The sequence below is a fragment of the Rhinolophus hipposideros genome (assembly GCF_964194185.1).
Source record: "Rhinolophus hipposideros genome assembly, chromosome: 16".
Lineage (NCBI taxonomy): Eukaryota > Metazoa > Chordata > Mammalia > Chiroptera > Rhinolophidae > Rhinolophus > Rhinolophus hipposideros.
The window spans coordinates 53,477,826-53,504,983 of record NC_138062.1 but is presented as its reverse complement, the minus strand read 5'-3'; the positions used below and the strand labels follow the sequence as shown (position 1 = coordinate 53,504,983).

At 31.9% G+C, this 27,158-nt stretch overlaps 1 protein-coding gene across 5 annotated transcripts in view; it reads right to left on the bottom strand.

The window, feature by feature from the left end:
* FSTL5 (follistatin like 5) overlaps window positions 1-27,158 on the bottom strand; it is a 1,025,577-nt gene that overhangs the window by 78,144 nt on the left and 920,275 nt on the right. For 3 of the 5 annotated variants that reach the window (XM_081077240.1, XM_081077239.1, XM_081077241.1), the window contains exons 11-12: window positions 18,523-18,549; window positions 10,151-10,269 (exon numbers count right to left, since the gene is read on the bottom strand). In XM_081077240.1, the coding sequence (XP_080933366.1) occupies window positions 10,151-10,269; window positions 18,523-18,549 (146 nt within the window). The remainder of the gene's footprint in view (window positions 1-10,150; window positions 10,270-18,522; window positions 18,550-27,158) is intronic. The other 2 variants (XM_081077242.1, XM_081077243.1) reach the window with 1 other exon arrangement.

Genomic DNA, 27,158 nt, shown 5'->3' with positions numbered 1-27,158 from the left:
GTGGGTTTGTTTCTGTGTTTTCAGTTTTATTTTACTGTCTGTGTGTCTGTGGGATTTTTTGTGTTGTGTTTGTTTGTTTGTTTTGCCAGTACCATACTGTTTTGATCATTGTCACTTTGTAGGACAAATTGAAGTAAGGGAGTGTGATACTCCCAACCTTGTTCTTTTTTCTCAGGATTGCTTAGACTATTTGAGGTCTTTTGTGATCCCATACAAATCTGATAATTTTTAGTTCTATTTCTTGAGAAAAAGTGCCATTGGGATTTTGATGGGGATTATTTTTTTTATGAATTAAATTTTTTCTGTTGTACATAATTTCACAATGCAGATGGTGACATGTCATCTTGATAAGTTCTTCCATCTTCCCACATTGTCCACAGCAGAAGCAAGCACCTTATTTGGAATATACGCATAGTAGTTTTTGCAACACTACTAATGACTGGGAAAGAAAATTAAAGTGTGACAGACTTATCTTCAAAATTATAAGCCTGTTTTTAGGATAATTATTTGCATTTTTACTTTTAAACTTTATTATAATTCGCATGTAAATTTGCTCCACATTGGAATGCCTACACTGAGTAATATTACACTTTACTTGTTAGGTCAACTTTTTTTAAAAAAAATAGCATTGGATATTTTATTTACTGGTTAATTATTATTGTAAATGACTTTACATTGTATTTCTTATAGGTATCACTGAAAGCATATTAGCCACATAATTTGTACACATATGTATTTTGCTATGTTTGTGCTAATTAAATATAAATCATAATAGATCCATTTTTAAATCATGTTTTGTAAACCTTTAGAAAGAAATGTTAGTAAAAGAATAATTTAGCTCTGCATTTTCCTTTTTTATAGGTAGAGAGATAAAGACCAAAGCTACATTTTCCTTATCCTTTCTCTTTAAAAATATATCTTTACTCTTTATATTTCCAACAGAATTACATTTTTCTAGTCTTTTATTTATTTATTTTTTACTGATACATAAAACAGGGGTTCCTTCACATTATCCAGTTCATAAAATTTCTGGAGTAACTACATGAAAACAACATTGAATGAGAATTCACCAAAACTACTTGTGTGATTTAATTCAATGCCAATCTTTTAAAATACATATAAATTATATAATGAAATGTGCTACTATTTTATTCCAACTTCAAGTTTCCAAATAATTTCAAAAACGAGCTCTCAGATATGTTATATTTTTGTGAAACTATAAAAATAACTATGTTGAAAGTTACACGTTAGAGAGTTATTGTACTTTGATAAAAATTATATTAGTAAATAGATTTTTAAATATGCTAAATTCATTTTCTTCTGCTCTTATCATAGGGAATACATTTTTCTTCCTAGAAGTGAGATAGGACTGTTTGTTGCTCTCTCTCTCTCTCTCTCTCTCTCTCTCTCTCTCTCTCTCTCTCTCTCTCTTTTTTCTTTTTTTTTTTTAGGATGGAAAAAAGAACACTTAAGAGAGAGTCAGTAAATGGATCCAGTTCCTAAAACAGGAAACACTTTAGTGGTGATTTCAGGCAATCTAGGTGCCATAGTAGTATCATTCCATAGTGTTTCATGTTACATTGTCTTTAAAGCTGGGCAGATGAGATTTAAAATGGGGTGGAATAATTGCCTTGTTGTTTGGCAAGAACTCAATGAATGTCAGGTTTTGCCATTAACTAGCTAAATAATCCACAATATGTCCCCTAAAAATGCTTTAATAAAATTTTGAAAATAAATCACTAAAATAGAAAAAAAAAGGAGATTTAATGGGCAATAAATTAGCAGCTTAAGAGGTTAAGAGATGAATAGTAGTTTTCAGGTTTAGTTTTGTTTTTCTTATAATTCTTATTATATTGTCATTCATATCTTAAATTTCAACATACAGAACATAAAGTCATTACACAGTAAAGGATATGGAAAACTATAAACATCATTTTAAAAGTTCAGCAATAATTTTTTTAAAAATTAGCAATTCAAACATTTAATAAAATAAAATTAAAGATATTAATTTAGTGCATTCTTTTCCTTCCTGAATCACATCTCACAAACTACACAAACTGAGATCTATGACCTGTCTAAAATGATATGAAAGAAATGACAAACCTTTAGTCTTAAATTGCAGTTTTTACAACTGTTGTTGAAATACAAAATGTAAACAATGAGAAATCAATCAAGAGCTCAGAAAATTAAAGGTAAATAGAAATTTTAAGAAATTTCAAGAAAAAGTACTATGACTTAAACAAATAATTAAAATTATAAATCAAATCCATGAAAACATTTAAAAATTACGTAACTTTCATATTTAGAAAGAAGAAAAGTTAACAATTATATAAGCAAAACTGTCATCTTTCATAGAGGAACGCCAATAGAAAATATCTGATTTTGATCATTCAAGAAATACCACTTCTGAGCACATTATTTAAAGTGATTATATGTAATGGTCTGCATGCAGTGGGAGTGGGAATAGAGTGGCATCAATTAAGAAACTACTACTTTTGATCTAAATCTTTTGTATTATTTTTACCATGCAAATCTGTTACTTTGAACAAAGAAATAGGTAATGTTTTGTGTGACTAAAACTAAATTTTAGTACAGAAAATGCAGTTTAATATCTGTATAAAATAGGTTTATATGATCCTGTAAATCTCAAGTAAAAAAGCTGCATGTTTAAAGACATTTGTAGGAATAATTTTTAATAAGTTAAACTCTTCAATTTTACCTTAAGAAGTTTTTGTTGACAAATCCAAATTACATTAAATTAATGTAAGCACACTTCTTCCTAAAGTGCATAGAATGTACTCTTATTACTCATATAAAAATGTTTTAAAATTATAGCAATAGATCGTCTGACAAATACAACAGTGTGGTTGTATTTATTCAAATAACTTGGCTGGTTCCTATTAATAATCTCTTAAAGACTTAATATGCTATCTTAGAAAACATATTTAACTCAATTAATATGCAATAAAACTCTATTAAAATGCTGATGCACAATTTACATCTTCCCACCACTGCCCTCCCAATGTTAGGTTTACATACTTAAAGTCTAATAGAAGCACAATATAAGAATTTTAAAACAATGTGATTTTTAATAAGATATTAGAAGCTCTCTTTAAGTCTAGGCTTCAAAGATCAATTTCATAAATATGTTTCTTTCGAAATCTACAGAGTAATATTCCAAGGAATAGTTAGAGGTAGTTTACATTACTCTGTTTAGGAAGCTCTTTGCAGGATATCCTTGTAACCACAAAGGGACTAAAGCTTACATTTTTATCATTCTAGAACTCTTTGTAAGGTAAGCCATGTTTGAATAGAGACCCACTGAGAAAAGAATAAGTGGGGAAACATTTCGATTACTTTTCTGAAATATACAGTGGTATTGAATTCAAAAGCTTGCTCAATGGCTTCATGGGGAAATGAATTGTCTGCATCATGCAAAGGGACTGGTGTTTTAACAAGTATTTTTGTAGACAGAGTTTGGAGAAGTGATAATTAGAATAGAAACAGAATGAAGTCCCAAAAAGGGAAATTTGCAAGTATTACTAAAGGGATTGATGAATACCCTGAAGGCGCACTGCCGGAGGTGAGAGAAATGTGGACTGCTGTGTTTCCCATTTCTAATCTCTTTTAATTTTGTGGTATGTAAGTATTCTGGAAACTATGGACAACCTGTTGTTATGTACAATTTTCATTCTAATAGAGTACTCATAGCATTTATTTATAAAGGTAAAGTAATTTTCATATGTGAAAATTCCAAACCTAGAAAACAAGCATTTTAGAAGTGATTGAGATAAACTTCCTGTAGAAGGTATGTTTTTCTGCAGTTCAGTGTTATTTAGCATTAATACCAGGGATAAAGCCTCTATGTCCCAAAATGTAAGGCCTATGCATGAAAAGATGTATGTGATTTTCTTTAAGCTCTCCTATGTAGTACCCGTGAGAAAATATTTAACACCATGACATGTGTGAAGAACAGTTAGATCCATAATAAGCAAATATAAAAGTAATTGAGTTAGAAAAAGTATTAAAGATTAAAAGAGTCATTGGTAAGTACGAGACAATAGTGGAAAACCAGAAGGGTGAAAAAGTTGGTAATTTTGGAAAAGTCTGTCATACCTGAGCCTGTAATTTAAATGTTTTGCCAAACTTATTTCAGTTTTAGTTCTGAATTTATAAGTCTGGAATAGAATTTGATTTGCTTTAAGATAATACTATAGGTGACAAGATGAAATCATGTGTACAACTGGGATAAATATAGCAAGAATCCTATCTAGTAAGGCAACCTAACAACAACAGCAACAACAACAACAACAACAAAACTAGAGATGAAAGTATAACTGAAACCATGTTATATGAATTCTTACTAACTCGCTATCAGAAGTTGAACCCTGATGTAATCTGACATTGCACCAAAATTGAATTTTTATTTAGAGCAAGCAAACAGCATCTTCTAAAAGGTTTGATGGAAGGTTCTATATTCTAAATATTTCAGTTTTTCTCTAAACTTTACTGGCCAATGAGTTATACTGGGAATTGCACTGCTACTCTCTTAATATCAGCAGTGACTTTCAAAGATATTATATCCATGCTTAATCCTTTTGTGTGTGTGTGTGTGGGGGGGAAGATTGATAAAGACTCATTTCCACTACTCACACTCATGACATTTATCTTCTGAAATCTAGATGAATTAGCCACTTTTTCTATAATGGAACTCCAAACTATCTTATGCAGAGCTTTACACAGTACATTTTGACTATGTGATACTGAATTAATAGACCCATAGTTATATTTATCCTGAAAGAATTCAATGATAAATTATTCTATGAAACATTTCTTTTTACAAACACAGTAAACAAGCACGAAATGTGGAAACTGTAAAATAAGGAGACATATTACAGTGAGGAGGAGATTAGAGGTGTACATATTTAAACTTAGAGAATGCATAAAAGAATGAGGAGCCCCAGGCCTTAAGCAATGGAATTTTCACTAAATTCGTTTAACAAATGTTAGTTGACTCCCTGTCATGTATAAGGAATTGTACTAAACATGGTGAGAATATAAACACTAATTAAATAAGGTCCCTGACTAAAAGAGTTAGTAAGATCTGATGGTTAACTTAATAAGTCAACTATGTTATGATATCCAGTTATTTGGTCAAACACTAGTCTAGATATTGTGAAGGTGTTTGTGGAAGAGATTGACATTTACAATTAGTTGGCTTTACTTTTTAAAATTATTATTAAATTTATTGGGGGTGACATTGGTTAGTAAATTATATAGGTTTCAAGTGTAAAATTCTATAATCCATAACCTATATATTGCACTTGGTGTTCAATACCCCGAGTCAGTTCTCCTTCTTCAGTTCTTCATATATTTGAAGAAATATATGAGTCAGTTCTCCATATATTTGATTCCCTTTACTCTCTTCTACCACCAACCTCTCTCATTACCCTCTGGTAATCACTAAACTGTTGATTGTGTTTATGAGTTTTTGTTCATCATTTTTTTGTTGCTTTCAGTTGTATATCCCAAGTTTTACTGAAATCATATGGGTCTCGACATTTCCTATATGATTTATTTCGCTTAGCATGATAATCTCAAAATCCATCCATAGTGTTGCAAATGGCAGTATTTCATCTTTTCTGATGGCTGAGTAATACTTCACTGTATACATGTACCACAACTTCTTTATCCAATCATCTATCTAAGGACACTTTGGCTGTTTCCATGACTTGAATAATGCTGCAATGAACATAGGGCTGCATATATCTTTAAAGATAAATGTTTTCAGGTTTTTTAAATAGCTATCCAGGAGAGGAATTGCTGGGTCATATGGTAATTCTATTCCTAACTTTTTGAGAAATCTCCATAAGGTTTTCCATACAGGCTCTACCAATTTACATTCCTACCAGCAGTGTACCTGAATGGGGGTTCCTTTTTCTCCACAGCCTTTCCAGCACTTGTTATTACTTGTCTTGTTAATGATAGCCACTCTAGCAGTTGTAAGGTAGTATCTCATTGACCTTTTGATTTGCATTTCCCTAACAGCCAGTGAAGTTGACAATTTGTCATATCTCTGTTGGCTCTTTGCATGTCTTCTTGGGAGAAGTGTTTGTTCAGGTCTTCTGCCCATTTTTTAATTGGATTGTTTGTATTTTTGGCCTTGAATTGCATGGGTTCTTTATATATTTTGAATATTGGCTTCTTATTGGAGGTGTTATTTTAAAATATCTTCTTCCATTCAGTTGGTTGCCTCTTTGCTTTGTTGACGGTTTCTTTCGCTGTGTGGAAGACTTTTTAGGTTGATATAGTGCCATTTGTTTATTTTTGCTTTTACTTCCCTTGCCATTAAGGTCAAATTCATAAAATCCTCTCTGAATCCAAGGTCCATAAGTTTAGTACCTATGCTTTTGTCTATGCATTTTATTGTTTCAGGTCTTATGTTTAGGTCTTTGATATATTTTGAGTTAATTTTGATATATGTTGACAGATAGCAGTCTAGTTTCATTTTTTGCATGTGACGTTTCCATTTTCCCAGTACCGTTAATTAAAGAGGCTTTCTTTTCTCTATTGTATGTTTTTGGCTCCTTTGTTGAAAATGATCTGCCTATATATATGTGGGTACATTTCTAGGTTCTCATTTCTATTCCATTGCTCTGTGTGTCTGTTTCCTGTCAATACCATGCTGTTTTGACTATTGTTGTTTTGAAGTATAAATTGAAGTCAGGGAGTATGATGCCTCTGGCCTTGTTCTTTTTCTCAAAATTGCTTTGGCTATTTGGGGTCTTTTGTGATTCCATACAAATTTGATGATTTTTGTTGTTGTATTTCTTTAAAACCATGACATTTGGATTTTTATGGGAATTGCATTAAATCTGTATATTGCTTTGGGTAATATGGCTATTTTAACGATATTGATTGTTCCAATCCATTAACATGGAATGTCTTTCCATTTCTTTGTGCCTTCTTCAATTTCTTTTAAAAAAAATTCTTACAGTTTTCAGTGTATAGGTCCTTCACATCCTTTGTTAAGTTTATTACTAAGTATTTTATGCTTTTTGTTGTAATTGCAAAAGGATTTTTTTTCATTCTTTTTCTGAAATTTCATTATTAGTATATAGGAACACAATGGATTTTTGTAAATTGATTTGATAGCCAGAAACTTTAATGTGTTCATTTATTGTTTCTAATAGTTTTTTGGTGGAGTCTTTAAGGGTTTTTATATAAAGAATCACGTCATCTGCAAAAAGTGACAATTTAACTTCTTCATTCCCAATTGGATGTCTTTTATTTCTTTATCTTGCCTGATTGCTCTGGCAAAGACTTCCAACACTATGTTGAATAACAGTGGGGAAAGGAGCCATCTCTGTCTTCTTCCTGATCATAGAGGGAAAGCTTTCAGTTTTTCACCATTGAGTATATTAGCTGAGGGTTTGTCATATATGGCCTTGATTATGTTGAGTTACTTTCCTCCTATACCCATTTTACTAAGTGTTTTAGTAATAAATGAAGGTTATATTTTGTCCCTTAAATAGAACAGATCACCTTCCATAATGTGAGTATGCCTGATCCAATCAGTTGAAGGCCTTAATATTTAAGAATGAGGTTTCCCAAAGGAAAAGGAAGTCTGCCTCTAACTTCAACATAAAAATTCTGCTTGCATTTCCAGTCTGCCTACAGATTTCAGACGCAAGACTATAATAGCAACCTATTTCTGAGTTTCCAGTCAGCTGATCTAAGCTGTGGATTCTGGACCAAGACTACAATTTGAACTTCTATCTGAGTAGCTGGCCTGTCTAACAGAGTTCAGACTTGCCACCAACCCACTATCACTTAAGCTAAGAACTTAAAATAAAGATATAGAGATAGAGAGACACAGATACAGATACACAATAGATATAGATAATCCTATCAGTTCCATTTCTCTGGAGAAAAAATTTCTCCTCATATAGTATTCCATAATTTTCTTGTGAAATTATTATATAATTAGATACTTAAATCTTGTGGAATGTAGCACCAAATAGCTTGCATCCTCTGAAACAGACATCTCTCTTGTTTAAAAATAGAAAACAAAATAATTTCATATAAGAAATAAGTATTTTGTTCTACACTTATTTTCAAAGCATAACATGATCAATGTATCCTTATTTCTACTCCTGTATATTTGTGTATCATGAAAATGGCTGTTTATAAATAGTCAAATTATTTAAGCTTATCTCACATTAAGGAATAAAATATAGAGCAATATTAAATAAATATCCATTTACCCTAGCCTATATGTCATATATACGGATTATAATATTTACACAATAAATATGTCTTTTTTTAATATAAATGAATGCCTATATTTTCTACATTTAGCAATTATAATTGCAACATAGTTTAAGGAAATTTATCATTCTCTATATTATTCTTAGTGCTTTAAAAATATATTGGTCAGATGAAATATCTTTGTATATTAATTTCAACATCCAAAGCAGTAGAAATGTCATAAATTCACACACACACACACACACACACACACACACACAAAACACAAATTAATAGTTGTTCTTTTCTTAAAAATACAAATCTGATATTTATCACTCTTTTATTAACTCTTCCATAAGAGTATAGTAGTGTTTGAAATATAGGAATTCTTTCTATCCTTATATTTCTTTTCACTTCTCGAGATGTACTTCTTCATAACGTCATAGTTTTAAACAATCGCACACGTATTGAGTTAAATTATTCCCTTTATTTGAAAGAAAAGATCATTAGATTAATTTATCGTACAGAACATCTTAAGGAAAGCTGAACTTCTTATCTCATGCTCACAGTTATTTTCTTTTGCCCATACTGGGGCATGACTTTAAGGTATAAATTGTTGTCTATATGAGTATATCAATATAGGACAACAACACTGACGACTAGCAAGCTGAAAATAAGAGTTGAACATAAAAGATCTAAACTATGGCATTAATGTCTATTTTACTCATATCTTAAGGCGATGCCAACTTTAAAAGAGGGTTACACGATGAAGTCTGCCAATAACTTACCGTATTTCGGATGTTTGGTGTATGTATGAACTTGTGAGGAAGCACATAAGTAGCATATAACTTTAGTATTACATATTTTGGTTTACATGTAAATACATGGATATATATATATATACATATATGTATGTATATATATATATATGTGTGTGTGTATATCCATGTATATGTATACATATATGTATATATACATATACATACATGTATATATACATATATGTATACGTATATATGATATATATGATGCCAAAAATGTATACACATTTTAAGAAAGGAAAACTATATTAAAATTGTAATACTCAATATGTACCAATAACAAAAGATGAATACAAGTCATGTTTGACTTCTTCAATTACAAGAGGTTCTCAAAGTGGTTACCATCAACATCCAGACACTTCTGATTATGGCAAACTACTGCTTGAGCAATGTTAACCAAAGTGTCCACTTGTATACACTTTTGTGGCACCCTGGTAGATATCTGTGGCAGTATAAAATAATTATATTTTCTCATCATCATGCAAAAAACATTTCTAATATGTATAATCAATACCCATTTTGTCAGACATTCTTTTATTTTCTGAATGCTGTACCAAAAGTTTACAGAAAAAAGAACTCTTTCCGAGAAAGGTAAGGTACACGTAAATAAATAAAGGAATTTATGTTTTCCCATGTCAATCTAAATTGTTCATTCCTTAACACCTCATGAAAAATGAAATGAAGAGTAAAAGGGAACCAACATTTATAAAGCACTGAATATACCCCAATTTCCCATCAGATTAGTTACATGGTATTTTCTTTCATTTTGTTAAAGTAAATATTGCCTACTAAAAATGGGAAATATTTTAAATTAAAAAGCAGGTGGAATTGTGTTCATTTTTGGTATTTTACTTCTATTGCCTTTATTTTAATTGCAAACCACTGGTTTAGGAAATTAGTATTTTAGGAATGCACAATACATTATCAACTTTAAATATAAAACCTGCATAGAGTAACAGCCAATATTATAGTTTTAAAATTTTCTTTCTAAAAGTCTTCTACATTTTTTTTCATTTTATTTCCAATATATAATTGGAGATTGCCGCATAAAAATGCAAAGGAATAATTAAAATACTTGCCTGAAATCCAAGGAGCTTTTCGCTAGGTTTGATGTGCCTCTGAAATTCACATTCTATGGGTTGTATCACTTTGATTCCATCTTCATAAAAAACATAGAACATGTTTCCAATTCCCAGACCTTAGAAATAAAAAGACATTTAAAAGTTCAAAATAAAATTATGAGAAAACTTGAAGACCAAAATTCAGTGTCTCTCATGTTAATGACAGGATATCAATTTGTCAAGTCATGTAAATGTTAATAAAGCTAACCACATGTGGCTTTTATTGTATGCTTAGGCAACTTTGTCACATGCAGACTTTCTACTTTATTCTTCCATATCTAAATTTCTTTAATGTAATTTAATATAACATTAATGTAATTTAATGAATGTTTCATAACTTTTAGAATAATACCAATGGAAATTATGAACTCTTTGATGCACAAATTATGTGTGATGCCTTCTCCACTTAAATTAGGTGTTAAGAATAAAAGTACTTTTTGAAGAACCATGTGTATTCTAGTATTGCTATTAGAGTTTCCTGGAGAAAATGAAATGTCATTCTTTGTAGGAATTTAACTTATATGAAGACTTTTAGAAACAAAAAGACCAAGTTCCTCAGATTTTGGAGAAAGTGTATTTTCATAAACTAATTTTTATAAATATAACCCTACAGAGAGGTCTTATATATCATTGTTTTACATTGGCAGTATTTTGGGTTTATTTCTGTACTTTAAAACTTGAATTAATTTAAGGTTTCAGAAAAAGCTCAGCATAATAACTTAAACCATACTTTAAACATTTTTTCACACTAGAGATAAGTGTGTGGCAACTCAGAAATTGATATCACTTTATAAATCTACACCTAAAGGGTTCAGAATGCTACAAATAAGATACCTGGAATTCAGCTGGGGTTAACTGAGGCCTGCACCTGGGAAGCTTCTGCATATTCTTGCACACCTGTTCTGTTTCCTCTGCTTGCTTTGTTCCAACATGCCCAGAATTAACAGTATACATATGCATGTACTTGCACATGTATATGCACATGTATATGTAGTAGGCCTTCCTTTTCTGAGTCTCACCTGAGTAGCTCCCTTGCCCAGTTGTATTGGTTTGCATAATCATCTTTATCCAGTCTAATTATACCTTATATGATTTAGTGATAGCACATATTCTTTAAAAGATAAGCAATGATATTGAAATCTTGAAGTTTGGAAAGCCAAACCATTGCTGCTTAAAATGCTGCAAAATTGTATTCTGCAATCAGGAATCTGAATGTTTAAACCCAACACTACTCTATGTCCAGACTGTGTGCAAAGTTTCTTGAAAAATGTTCTGCCCCTATCGTACTTATTTGTTACTTTACCATATCCTGTACACAAGCCAGTCAGTGGGATCACACTGCATTATTGCACTGATGAAATTCCTGAGCTATATTTTCTTCTAAAATCCACTTAATCCATCCAAATCACTCTTTCAAGTCTGAGAGACTATTTTTTTGCTTTTAAAAATATGAATCACACATCAGTATTTTTAGAAAGTATAAACTATTTTTCAGGATACAAGTTATTGAAGGAATACAGATATCATGATGCAAGGTTTAGTTTGTTTTTGCATTTTATTATTTTCAGTGGGAAAATAACACCTATTACTTAAAATAATAATTGTAAAGTAAACAACTATGTATCAATCACTCTGCTATGAAATAAAACTTTGCCTATACCTTCGAAGTCATCTATGAGTTCCTCCCTCCCCACCCACAAGAGTTCTATTTTGCCACTTATTATTTTTGCTAGACATATTTTGTTTATCAAAAGTTATATTTAGGTTTCAGCAGAAGAAATTATGATCTTAATATATGATGCAGATGTGTTTCTTTTTAAATTTGCTGCTATCATATTGTACCTATATACATTTATTATAAACATACCAGGCAGAGAACAATATAAATTATGTGATGATGAGAGACATAGGTAATTAAAAATGGAGATTTTCATTGGGAGGATTTATTAGCTTTATTTGCACAGAAGCAATAACATATTTTATGTATTTGTTATAAATATTAAGTTTCTATGGCCTAGCATGTTTTGTTATATTTTCCTTTTTGAATGTGGGATTGCAACAAAGAGAAATCAACTCCATTCTCTGGATTCAGACAGCTCTGAGGCAAACCATGATTACAGAACTTACTGATGTACTAGGGTAAAATTATTCAGTCTGCGTCATAATTTCCCTATCTCAAATTCAGAGACAATAATTATGCTTATATTACACAGCTATTGTAAGAATGGAGTGAGATGGAAAAAGTAAAACATTTAGCACAGTGACTGACTGACACATAGTAAAATTTCAAGAAACAGTAACTGTTACTATTTTTATAACTGACATTATCTTTTCTTTGAAACATTAGTTGGAACAAAAAACAGTTGGTGAAAGGTACACAATCAGAATTTTATTACTGTCCTGTTTTCCTCAAGTCTATACTGTGAGAAATATTGCTAAATTTCAGTTTTCTGTGACATCAAATTCTATGACTCCTTGAGCCTGCTAAGAGATAATTTGATTTTCTAATAGAGCAGTGCTCAAAGTTGATCTCTTCACAGAGCTGCAAAGTGAAAGCTATTGCATAATAACTCTAACATGTCATTTGTGTTTCTTTGCTCTCAGACGCACAGATGACATTCTCACAAAAATACAGCCCAATTGTCGACAAGACAAGCTACATGACGTACGATGTCATGAGTGATGTCACAACCCAATGCAGAAGCAGATATAGGAATCCAGCGTTTTCTATTCAGTCAGACATTAAAAAGGTTTGCAAAATGTAAAATGGTATGAATCTTCTCATTGTTTTTTTGAAAATGTAGCTTTAAAATAACACGTTATTTATGGCTACATGTAAAGGGATTATTGTGGTTACTTTTAAAAAATAATAAAAACACATTTAAAGCTTTCCATTTTAATTTCTAATGTGGTAAATATAAGTGGATGTGAGTAACTCACATAAACAAAAGCTTTTGAGTTCTCAATACTATTGAAGAGTGTAACAGAGTCTTGAGTCCCAAAACGTTTGATAACCATGCAGGTTTTAATTACAATTCTTTCCTCATTAGTGCTTTGTTTGTAGTATCTTACAGAAGTCCTTAACTTCAGTAAAGCTTCACCGCTCTAGTCACAGTAAAGATTGGGAATATGTGCAGGCTGTTTTTTGTTTTTTTGTTTTTTCCCCCCATTCTTTGGTGAACTCAGACACATGTACTTTGTCTTTTCCAGGTCGATTGTTAATCTGATAGAGTATAGTGACTCTAGAATGTGATCCATAATTTGTTTGTTCCTTGTGAGCTTTCTTTTTGCTTTGTTTTTCTTTCTGTAGAGAGTGAGGACATAAGCAAGAATTACTTGCAGTCTCATAAGAAAGAAGTATTTCCTAGTGGATTTTTGAATCAATAATGTTCCTTTAAATACACGAAATAGAGTGAGAAAGAAAAATGGATGTCATACACATTCCTGTCTCAATCCTTTGACGATAGCTGCTCAAGAATAATTGTGTATCATGATGATCCAATTATAGTATTTATTATCTATAGCAAATATTTTAGGTAATTTATATCAACCATAAAATTTGGTTAATTTCTGATTAGTGAATATTCTGACTAGATGAATATTCAAGTCAATAACAACAGAGACTTTATGGTGATATTTGTCTTTCTCTGACTTAAGTTGGCATTACTTTAGCATTTAAGTTATAATTGTGACCATGGTATCTCCCCTGCCAGGTAAGCATACATTTAAGTTATAATCAATGTCAAATTATACTTCTACAATGCAGTGATTTGGTAACCGATCACAGTTGAAATGATACATTTTGGTGTTAAAGTCCTTAATTTGTTGATATTATTCTTTTCACTTTCAAGTGATCCTAAACTTACTTTTCTTTTTTGATAGAAGAAAACGTGTTTTTTGTTTTGTTTTGTTTTGTTTTTTTCTTAGCTAAAGAAAGACTTAGGCAAGAGTAGATGGTAGAACGGGTAGATTTCTGGTTCATGAATGTACCTATTTTTTATATCTTTGCCTCTGGAGCTAAAAACCTTTTTACATACAAAGCAACATCATGCCATTGCATGTTATAATATAAGATCTGTATATTATGTTCAACTGAAATAAGATTTACTAAATCATTGTTGCTAGAAAGTGTTTTGGGAGTGATTGTGTCATGCTCGTCATTAGGCACTATTAATCTAGGAAGTGGGTTCTATGTGACAAATATATATATATATATATATATTAGTATATATATATATATAATATATATGTATATATATTATATATATACTTTTATATATATATATAAAAGTGATGTCATCTCAACCAGTGTTTTTGAATCATATTCAATTCCCTGAACTTCCAAAGATGCTTGAAAAACTGAATGCACATCTGCATGATTAAGTTCACATTTAATGATTACCATAACAAAGGTTATACATAATACAGTATCTGTTTGCTATATAATTGCTATAATTGGTATAATGTGTATAATTTATATATGCACATACGTGTATGCATGTATGCATTGCATGTACATGTATGTACAAATATATATGCAAATAAGCATCTCTAGGTAGTTCATCTTTTTTATTTGAAAAACTTTTTATGAGGTAATTTAAAAAGCTTAGGTTGGCACTAGTTTCTAACAGAGAGGGTAGTGACTGGCCAGTGAAAATACTGAGAGCTTGATCACAGTGTCATTGGCATCATGTACTGGCCATCAGGAGGCAGGGTCTCCACCTCCCTCCACTGCTATAACTTTCTAAGTCTCATATATTTAGAAGCCTTTCTCTGAAAATTCTCCTTTTTTCATTTTAAACATTGTTTCAATACTGTTGGGAGGTGTTAATCTGGTCCTGCACATTAGCATTATTTTTTCTCTAAAAAGAATTATACCGGAGGCTTATGGAGGTCGTTTAGTCAGCATGGATTCTTCTGTATGTCCTGACTTCCCTTACAGTGTATAAAAGTCTGGCCAACAAAATGTGAATAATCCCAGGCTGAGGAAATTAAGAGCTGACCTACTTCCGATATCTCTTCCTCCCCTACCCAATCTTTGGTGACATTATGAATCACAAAGCTAATCAGATTGCGATATAAAATGTAAACTTTGTTGTAATATTTCACTGCAATTTCTATTTTGTATCTTGTGTTGGCTGGTGTTAATTAGCCTGATTACCAGAGTGATTTATTTTAACGGTTTCTATAACATGTTTTTGTGTGAATAGGTTCATAAATACTTACACAAATCAGAAGAAACAATTTTCATAAATATAGAATTTTTTTTTGCATTCAAATCATTAGATGTCATCTGAAGCCAGTATTTCCCAAAGTAGCTCATATTCAATATTGTGCCTATAGACATACGTCACAATAATTTCATATTCTAATAAATTTAGAAAATGGCATGTTACATAATGAACCACCCTATATCTCTCCTTGGAGACTGAAATTAGCATATTTGATATTCAGATTATTCCTTGAGCAAATAAAATAATTTAAATTCCTTTAATTCAGTGCTTATGTTATCCAAAATACTTATTAAATTGGACCATATCACAGCCCCAAATAATTGTCCGCTAAATAAATATTTGGAAATACTTTATTAAATTGTATTTGATTACAAGATCATAAAAAGACTGTAGAAAAAAAAATCATAGTGAATATTTTAATGTGTATTTTAAAATCACATAACAGAAACAGTTGTCAGTAAGAATAATTTAACCATTAACCTATTAGATTAAAGGCTTATTTATCTTTGTATTTCCAAGTGATTTCACTGTCTTACATTTAATAGGCTGTTTAAATTATTTGTTAATAAATGGGTGAGATATTTCCTCTCTTACTATTGTTTTTCTACATTCCTGTAAACTATAATGATGACTTAGAAAAGAATTGAAAAGAGAAACCAGAGAAGTAGAGAAGACTGTGTCCCAGGTTTGAATATCGATGTGATTTGTAAAATAATACATACATATTAAATTTGGTAAAGTTGATATATATTACAAACTCTTGGCTAAGCTAGAGTCAGATGTTCATATTTGAAAAAATAGTTTCAGTGAAACAAAACTTTTATCATTTTAATACTTGCAGATAAGTAGAACGCCATTATGAGAGGTATAATCATTTTCAACTCTTTCCATTATTGATCTTAAAGTGCCTACATTCTATATTTGGTTTTCTCTGGGATAAATTTTTCTTAGCCATGGTAAAGAGGCAAGAATACAAAGAGAAAACACTGCTAGCGTACAATCAAAAATGGATTTGAGAAATGCATACTTCAAATTTTTATTCTACCTATTTCAAATGTTCAAATTGGCTTAGAAAGTTTTAGTTAGCTAATATTTTAATTAATTTTTATGAAATAATTGTATGCATAGTTGGTATTCAGTGGTTCCTCAAATTAGTCAATTATCTTTGGCCTCCATTACCATGATTACATGCAATCATTTTTTATTGCAATGCCTTGCCAATAACTGTGGCGTTATAAAAAATAATTTACAGAGGCATATTAATCCAAATCAAGTATATTATATTCTCAAATATATTATTTTAAATTTTGTTCATTCTAAGAAACAACTAGGGGCTCTGAAAATTATACATGAAAAAAATGTTTTAAAATTTTATCCAGAGACATTTTTTATATATCTTAAAATTGCCTGCAAAATATACTAAATAGCTAGTATTTATCAAGCACATATTCTTTGTCAAAGTCATGAAGAGTAAGAACATCACTGATTGATGGAGATTAATTATTGTGGATATACATTTTTCAAAACTATCAGAATAAATTTTTGATAGATAAAAGTGGTTTCAAATCATGAATATTAATGGATGTTATTTCATATGGACATCTTCTGATATTTTTGATATTTTGAGGATGTCTAGTATTTTTGAGGGTAGCCTGAAGAATATTGCATTATTATCATTACATATTAATAATTATTATAAACAAATGATGTTCATGGTGGTTATTAAAAAAGTCAAACTATAAGGAAGGTTGTTTCACATACTTTAAGATTCACATATCACAGATTTGCAAGGAGAGTTCTAACTGTATTTCAAGCATTGTGTTAGAAAATCTGTTTCAGTAAAGTAAAAAACTCATCTAAATTGTCTCAGCGATTAACCAGAAAGGCCAGATCTATGGTACCTGATATCTGACTTCTAAAGTAACATTCCTTCCATTCTAATGATAAAATGAAATCAATTTTAAAAATGCCCAGAGAAATATTTGTTTGATCTCAAGAGGGAAGATAGTATAAAGAAATGCTGTCTATCAGATATGTTAGGGCTAATTACAATAATGACTGAATTTGTACATTCAGATGTGAAATATCCAAGTGGAATGTATTGAGGGTGCGAAGTTATACCAGATCCTCTTTAATAATCCAGTCTTTAAAGGAATTTATACAAAAGACTTAAGGATCAGCAAATACCAAGGAAAAATGGGTGTGTGTGGGTGGAGGGGGGTGTGCTTGATCATTGAGAACAAAATTGAGATGGCTAAATTCCCACATTACTTGAAGCTTAAGATACATCGCCTTCACAGGTAGCAGTGACTCCATCTTTTATATGAAGGTAAAATGGGGGAAGAAATTTGTCTAACGCAGATTGTGAAGATAATAATTTGGACCATTATTTACTGGGTGTAATTATGACATACTCATTTTTCTCTTAATAATTTGATTAAAACATAAATTGATGGGCTATTTGAGTACATGGTCATACACCTACTCCCCACCCTTTGTGACTAAGTGTAAATAAAAAGTAATAATAACAATAGCAATAATAAACGACAGTAGATACCATTTATAGAATATGGATTATATTTAAGGAACTGAAAACAACCCTTGCATGTTAACAGATATCCTTACTTTATTTTTCAAATATCTTTATTTTTGAGACAAGAAAATTATGACACAAAAAGGCTTTAGGTGAAAAAGTGGTGGAGAGTGGATTTGAATCCAGATCCTTCAAGTTTATAACCCATTTTCTTAAATAATTTATTATATTCCCTAGATAAGGTAATGGCTTTTATAATTTTTCTTTTCCTAATCTAATGGAGGTTCATTATGTTTCACAAGGTGTCTTTATTTCTTTGACCTAATTTTATACTCTTAAAAGCATTTCAATACACTATAATTTCATTTCCTGACTATATGTCTATTATAATTCAAGTTGAGAGAAGTCTTAATATTTTTAATAGTAGAGGTTTACACAAAAATATTGAAATATAATTAAATAACATATTGAATCAAAATAAAAACAAATATACTAATAGTTAACAAATCTACTAAAAAATTAAGCAAAGCAATCATAATATAAGAAATAACGTGATTCAGTACCTTCTTCTCTCCATAATATGTTAGCTACTGCAGCATGTTAAAAAGAAAGAGAAGGGAAAATGAGTAAAGAGAGCTTCAGTTGCATAGTTATATAAAGAACTATTAAAGAGGTCATGATTCCTGAGATAGTACATGTACGTAAAAGTAGTAAATTCAACACACTATTTTAAATTAACAAAACAGTAAAATACTGGGAGTAATTAGTAATGGTCTGTTCATTTCTTGAAATATGCTATTCTTCTTTGGAAAACAAATTTTATTAATAAACAAAGAACATTTTATGCATCACAGAAAAAAATGGGATATTTAAGTTCATTGTATTGAAATGCATCTTTAGAATAGCATTGGCAGTTAAATGATTTATTTATTTGACATTATAGTTAAAAGTCACTAATTGAAAAAGTTATATTTTTGAAAATTTCTTAATCACAATATTATTCCTACATAATATATAATATTCCTGATCAAGAAGAATTCTTATAAACACAGGATTTTGAACACAGAAGTAGCCTGTTTTTAAGAAGTATATGCTTTCACTTTTTAAACCAGACAGAATAAAACATATCCAAATATATCTTGCTTATTTTAGTACAGAGTAGTGGTTTATATTAAATTGTTCCTGGACAATAGGTTTATTAAATATTGTACAGAAACTAAATCAGTAGAGAGTTAAAATAGAAATAAAGAAAAAATACCAATAGAAATATTCTCAAGGAAATGTGTGCCTCCCTTACTAATTAAAATTTGCCCAATTTCTATGTTTTCAAAGTAAAATAATATAAGAGAAAAGAAAGTGCAACTAATAGAAAAATCTCATATATATCTAATTACTCCCTGAATATTTTAACCATATTAAAGCATAATCTATTTTTTTTTAACTGAATACCCACAGTGAATGTAGGGCCAAGTTTGGAGTCTAGCACTCCTTCTTGGAGGCTAAAGGCCCAAGTTATATAGTTCTTGGCACCTGCTATATTTCTTTTAAATACAATTTTGTAGTTAAATATTTGTGTGTGTGTGTGTGTGTGATTCTCAGTGTATTTAATTCCTTAAGAATATTTATTCAAATATGTATGCATGATAAGTGCATCCCTTCCGGGCATTTTGCGGTGGTGTTCTCGTTGCTTACAATGGGCTTGGAGAGAACAGGAAAAGGATACATCTTATTCTCAAGGAGAGGACATAGCCCTGGGAAGGGAGAGAACCATGCTAACGAATGATTATAACCATGGGATTAGTACAATCTAAGAAACAAATAACAGGCTCAGTGCATAGGAACAGGACAGAATGATCATCTCTGAGAGACAGAGGTTGAGCAGCTTCATTGGATTGGTGATGTTCAAGAAAGATAATGTCACCCAAGCTTCTAAGAAGGAAAGAGGGATATGAGGTGTGTGTGTGGGGGGTGGGGGCGGTGACAGTACAGACATTCAGGTGTACCAACGGGCTGCATCATAACACATTTAGAGAAATTTAAGTAATTGGGTCTAGTTGCAGGGCAAAACTGATAGAAGACCAGAGAATTTTTGGCCAGAGAATTTTTGCATGACAAAATCAAGGTCTTCTGTACACAATGCAAAGGAGATAAAATTTTTCTTTGGTAGGCTCAGGAAAGGTTAAGCCATGATTAAACTTATTATTTTTCTGGCTTATAAAAAAAGGTTAAATAGACATGTGTTTTCTCACAGCTTCACCCATTCACTTAGTGAATATTAAGTGAGTGTCTAGCATGTTCCAGGCACTGTATTAATTGCTACAATACACAGATTAGAATAGACCCAGCTCTGTGCTAATAGAGCTTTTATTCTAGTCAAGGGAAAAAAGAAAGTATTCAAATTATGACATTTTTGAGTATAACTTCAAAATTACAAATGTAATGTGTTATGAAAGAGACAAACAGGTGGATTAGATATAGTTAAGTGAAATGAGAGAAAACTTTCTTACTGATAATATTGAAGGTGAAGTCTAAAAGATGAATAAGCATGAACTGAGTGTCAATTGTAGGGATGTAGGAAAAAGGCTTAAAAAAACCCAGTGGTATATGGAAGCACTGCTATTTTAAAGGACTAAGGACAGACATATTTTTAAGATTGGCAATCATTTATGAGAAAATAGCCCCAAATACACTATTTGTGATATCAACATTAGATGAGGTAAAATTCAAGGCACAACCAAATAGCAATGCAATATGAGGCAGAAACTATTAGGACAGGATACAAAATTGATAAATCCATAATCACAGACTGCTTCTTTAACTCATCACTCCCAATATTTGAAAAATGAAGAGACAAAAGACAAAGTTTTCAATAATATAATTATTAAGACTGATTTAGTATTTTTATAATGAGTGCTGTACTATACAGTTTTATTTTTATGTTGTCTTGAAAGTATTTTCAAGAGTAGTCACAAAGTAAATTAGAAAGTAAACAGTCTGTGTTCTGTATGTTTATTCCAATAGTCATAAATAGTTTAGGCATATCCAGACAACAGAGCAAATATGAAAATGTGTAAGCATTTAAATCCCAAAATATCTCCAATAAATTAAATATTATATATATATATATACACACACACACACACACACACACACACACACACACACACACATATATATATAAAATCACAACTCATATAAAACAACAAAAATGAGAAAATGAGAATTCAACATGTGGACTCAGAGTTATGGCCAAAATGTAATGCATAGACTTAATTGATGCATTACTGAGACATAACAAGAAGGTAGGAGGGGGACGAAGGGAAAGAGAGGGAAGAAAGAAAGAATGATGGTAGCTATGATGATTTTAAATTAATATATAACATTTTGCTCATGAATTTGATAATCTGGATTTTATTTTAAAAAATTCAAGGAAATATAAATATCCAAACTGTACATGATGAAAAATGAATAAAAATAATAACTGACTAAAATTTTTAAAAATAGTTTCTTCCCCAAATACTCTTAGGGTCTTAGGTGTTTATGATGAGTATTTATTAACTTTAAAGATTCATATAGTCTAGTTGTATTAAACATTGTTAGAATACTGAGTAAAGTGGAAAAAATCCCCCTTCATTTTATAAAGTCAGCAAAAGTGACGCCAATAACAATAGTAGCAATGCAAAGGGAATTATAGGACAATTTCACTAAATGCAAAATTTGTAAAAAGAATTTAAGGATAATTCATCAAGATATTAGAAGTTTGATCATCAACAAGAATTATCTTGCAATGAAAGAATGATTTGAAATTTAGTTAAGTAATCAATAAATATATTTGTATACCAAGTGAGAATAATTAACATAACTTAAATAAACAAATGCAATTCGATAAAGTGCATCACATATTATTACATGTCACATAAATACCTTTAGTAAAAAGGCAAGCTAAAAGTAAATGCATATTTCATATTAATAAAAGGTAACAAACGACAGAATAATAAATTGAGGGTCAAAATAGTAGATTGTGATTGTTATTAGAAATTACTTTTGGTCACCAAAATGGTGGTGTGAGGTAAGCCTCTGGAAATCTCCCCTAGAAATTACAACAAATTGAAAAACTATAACTCCACAAAGGACTCCCTGTACAGCAGACAGGTAAGACGAAGAGGCTCACTACTGAATTCACCTAGAGGTGGGCAAATTGTGCTAGCAGGAGAAGCGGGAAGGGAGAAGTGCGGAGGCAGGGACCCGTGGGCACAGTACACAGACCTGGCTCAGTGCTCCAAGCTCGCTGCATCTCGGAACTACCTACTGCAGCTGCGGGAGAGGGAAGAACTCGGACAGCTATGGGCTCCGCTTCTGGCCCACAGGGCTGAGGGGACAGCATATAACATGGCTAAACCCAACGCTCACAGCAGGCACCTCAGAGCAAAGACTGAGGGAAGAAGGCTGAAAATGGTGGTTTAAGCCTTCACTGCTACAGAGAACAGAAGCCTTAGGCACTGAGTCTAGCCGCCCCCTCCCTACTCTTGCAGAGCTCGCCCTGCTCCCACCTGCCCAGTGCTAGAGCAGAACAGTAGCAGTGTCTGATCAAAAGAACAGAATATTTGCTTGCAGTTCTGAGAACTGTGGTCTGCAGACACAGTTTGCAGCCCAAATAGTTCCAGCATAGTGGAGGGAGCTGTGGAAGCAGGACTGGCTGTGGAGGTGGTCATTGCCATTGCTCTGGGCCGCGTCTAAAACCTGCTCCACCCCTGTCCCCACCTACCTGTGCGGATCCCTGCAGAAGTAAACAGAACTGCTGAAAAATACGGGCTCTGAATCTGGTGCAGGAAGAGCTTTGAACTTCAAAAGCTCTCCGCCGCCCCCCTTGGACGCAGTGCCCTATGACCCAGGTGAACTGTTAATAGAGGAGAAGGCCCCCTTCCAGGGAATCCCCCCCCCCATTATGTGAGAGGCTGGACTAGAGCAGAGAACACATAACACTACCGTGTGAGAGAGAAAAAAATGGTTGCAGTCTGAGAGAAAAGAAAACATTCTACAAACATGTACTGGAATACAAAAGAAAGACCTCTTCCTATCAACCTGTTGCAGAAGCCACTCCTGTAGATGTCTAGGAGGAGAAATAATAAATCATCAATTGCCATGAATAACCAAGGCAACAAGACACCTCAGAAAGAAAGTGAAAAGTCTCCAGAAAAGGAACTTAAAGATATGGAAATATGTGACTTAAATGACAAAGAATTCAACATTGCAGTTCTGAAAAAACTGAATGAGATGCAAGAAAACACAGAAAGGCAGTTTAATGAACTCAGAAATACAATCAAGGAACAACATGAGCATTTTATGAAAGACATTGAAATTTTATAAAAGAACCAAATAGAATTTCTGGAGCTTAAGAACTCAATGGAATAAATTAAGAATGAAATAACCAGCATAGGTAGTAGAGTTGACTAGATGGAGGAAAGAATCAGTCACATTGAAGATAGAAACTTGGAAATGACACGGATGGAAGAAGAAAGAGACTTGAGACTTAAAAGAAATGAAAGAACTCTACAATAACTTTATGACTTCATCAAAAAGAACAATATAAGAATAATGGGCATACCAGAAGGAGAAGAAAGAGAGAAGGGAACAGAGAATATATTCAAACAAATAGTAATGAGAACTTCCCAAACTTGTGGAGAGAACTGGATCCTTGAATCCAAGAAGCAAATAGAACACCTAATTACTTCAACCCCAACAGGCCTTCACCAAGGCACATTGTATTGAAGCTGTCAAAAATCAACGACAAAGATAGAATCCTCAAGGCAGCCAGGGAAAAGAAGACAGTAACCTACAAAAGAAAGCCCATTAGATTATCATCAAATTTTTCAGCAGAAATCTACAAGCCAGGAGGGATTGGAACCAAATATTCAAACTATTGAAAGAGAGAAATTATGAGCTAAGAATAATATATCCAGCAAAGATCTCCTTTAGATATGAAGAAGGAATAAAGACCTTTCCAGATATACAGAAGCTGAGGGAATTTTCTAATACTGACCTGCACTACAAGAAATACTAAAGGAGGCTATTCGACCACCATCAACAGGGACAATTTGTGGCAACAAAAGCATAAAAATGGGGATAGTAAAGGCCTGAACAGGAATATGGGATGGGAGAAAGTAAGCAAGCTTAAGAAAATGGAGTACTCTAAACAACAAACTTTCTTTTACATAAACTAAATGGTAACCACTCAAAAAAAGAAATCCAGAACTAAAATACATGACATAATAAAAAAAGAAACAGAGGGAAAAATCATAGAATACCACCACACAGAAATAATAGATAGCAACAAAAGGCAAATAAACAATGGCGACACAGTCTTACCAGAAAACTAAAGACATAATGATAAGAAATCCTCACATATCAATTATCACCCTAAATGTAAATGGACTGAACTCACCAATAAAAAAGCACAGAGTAGCAGATTGTATCAAAAAATTAATCTCAACCATATGCTGTCTCCAAGAGACACATCACAGCTACAAGGGCAATCATAGACCCAAAGTGAAAAAGTGGAAATTGAAACTCCAAGCAAATAGTATCAGAGAAAATAGGCTGCAGTCATACTGATATCAGATGAAACTGATTTCAAGGTGAAAACGATAACAAGAGACAAAGATGGACATTTCATAATGGTAAAGGGGAACAAGAAGACATAACAGTCATCAATATTTATGCCCCCAATCAGGGAGCACTGAAATATACCAAGCAACTACTAACAGAACTAAAGGGAGAAATTGACCAAAACAAAATTATACTAGGGGACTTAAATACATCATTGACAACTATGGATAAATCATCCAAACAGAAAATATATAACGAAATAGCAGCCCTAAATGACACATTAGATGAAATGGACATAATTGACATTTATAGAGCACTTCATCCTAAAACACCAAACTATACATTTTTTCTAGTGTACATAGAACAGTCTCAAATATAGGCCATATATGGGGACATAAAAATAACCTCAGCAAACTGAGTAAGACTGAAATCATACCAAGCATATTCTCATACCAAGCACAAGTCTCTGAAGTTGGATATCAACTGCAAAAAGAAAGAAGGAAAAAACACAAATACATGGAGATTACACAACATAATTTTAAAGACCAACTGGGTCAAAGAAGTAATTAGAGGAGAGATGAAAAGATACATAGAAATAAATGAGAAGGAAAACACATCCTACCAAAATTTTTGGGATGCAGAAAAAGCAGTTTTAAGAGGGAAATTTATAATATTACAGGCCTATCTCAGGAAACAAGAAAAATCCCAAATAAATAACCTCATGTTACACCTTAAAGAACTAGAAAAAGAAGAACAAGCGAAACCCAAGGTCAACAGAAGAAAGGAGATAACAAAAATCAGAGCAGAACTAAATGAAATAGAGAACAAAAAGACAATAGAAAGAATCAATGTGACAAAGAGTTGGTTCTTTGAATAGATTAACAAAATTGACAAACCCTTGGCTAGACTCACTAAGATAAAAAGAGAGAAGACACAAATAAAATCAAAATGAAAAAGGGGAAGTTATCATGGACACCACAGAAATACAAAAGATCATGCAAGAATACTATGAAGGACTACATGCCAGAAATTCAATAACCCAGAAGAAATGGACAAGTTCTTAGAAACATAAAGCCTTCTAGGCTGAACCATGAAGAACTGGAAAATCTAAACAAATGGATCACCAGTAATGAAATTGAATCAGTCATTCAAAACCTTCCTAAAAGCAATAGTCCAGGACCAGATGGCTTCAGTAAATTCTAAAAAACCTTCAAAGAGGATCTAATATCAATCCTGCTCAAACTCTTCCAAAACATTGAAGAAGAGTCAGTACTCCCTAACTCATTTTATGAGGCCAACATTATCCTGATACCAAAACCTGATAAGAACAACACAAAAAAAGAAAACTATAGACCAATATCTCTGATAAATACTGATGCAAAAATCCTAAACCAAATTCCAGCAAATAAATGCAACGATGCATTAAAAAGATCATTCATCATGACCAAGTGGGATTTATCCCAGGGGCACAAGGATGGTTCAACATACGCAGATACATTAATGTGATACATCTCATAAACAAAATAAAGGAAAAAATCATATGACTATATCAATTGATGCAGAAAAAGCATTAGACAAGATACAACATCCAGTATGATTAAAACACTTAATAAAACAGGTACAGAAGAAAAATACCTTAACATAATAAAGGCCATATATGACAAGCCCTCAGTTAATCTCATAATTAATGGTGAAAAACTGAAGCCCTTTGCTCTGCATTCAGGAACATGACAGTGCTCTCCTCTATCACCTCTGCTTTCCAACATAGTGTTGGAAGTCCTTGCCAGAACAATAAGGCCAGAGAAAGAAATAAAAAGCATCCAAATTGGGAATGATTAAATTGAAGTTAAATGAAGTTAAACTTCAGCAATGAAGTTAAATTGTCACTCTTTGCAGATGACATGATGCTATATATAGAAAACACAAAAGACTCCACCAAAAAGCTATTAGAAACAATCACCGAATACAGTAAAGTTGTCGGCTACAAAATCAATGTACAAAAGTACATTGTATTCCTATATACTAATGATGAAATCTCAGGAAAAGAAATACAAAAAACAATTCCTTTTGCAATTGCAGCAAAAAGAATAAAATACCTAGGAGTAAACTTAACCAAGGATGTGAAGGACCTATATGCTGAAAACTATAAGACATTTTTAAAAGAAATTGAAGAAGACACAAAGAAATGGAAAGACATTCCTTGCTCATGGATTGGAAGAATCAACATAATTAAAAGAGCCACATTACCCAAAGCAACATACAGATTTAATGTAATCCCCATCAAAATCCCAAAGGCGTTATTAAAAGAAACAGAACAAAAATCATCAGATTTGTTTGGAACCACGAAAGACCCCAAATAGCCAATGTTATCTTAAGAAAAAAGAACAATACTGAAGGTATCGCACTCCCTGACTTTAGCTTGTACTACAGGACACGATAATTAAAAAAAAAAAAATCACACACACACATACACACAAAACAGCATGGTATTGGCAGAAAAACAGACACATAGACCAATGGAATAGAATTGAGAACCCAGAAATAAAACCACATAAATATGGACAGATAATTTTTGACAAAGAAGCTAAAAACA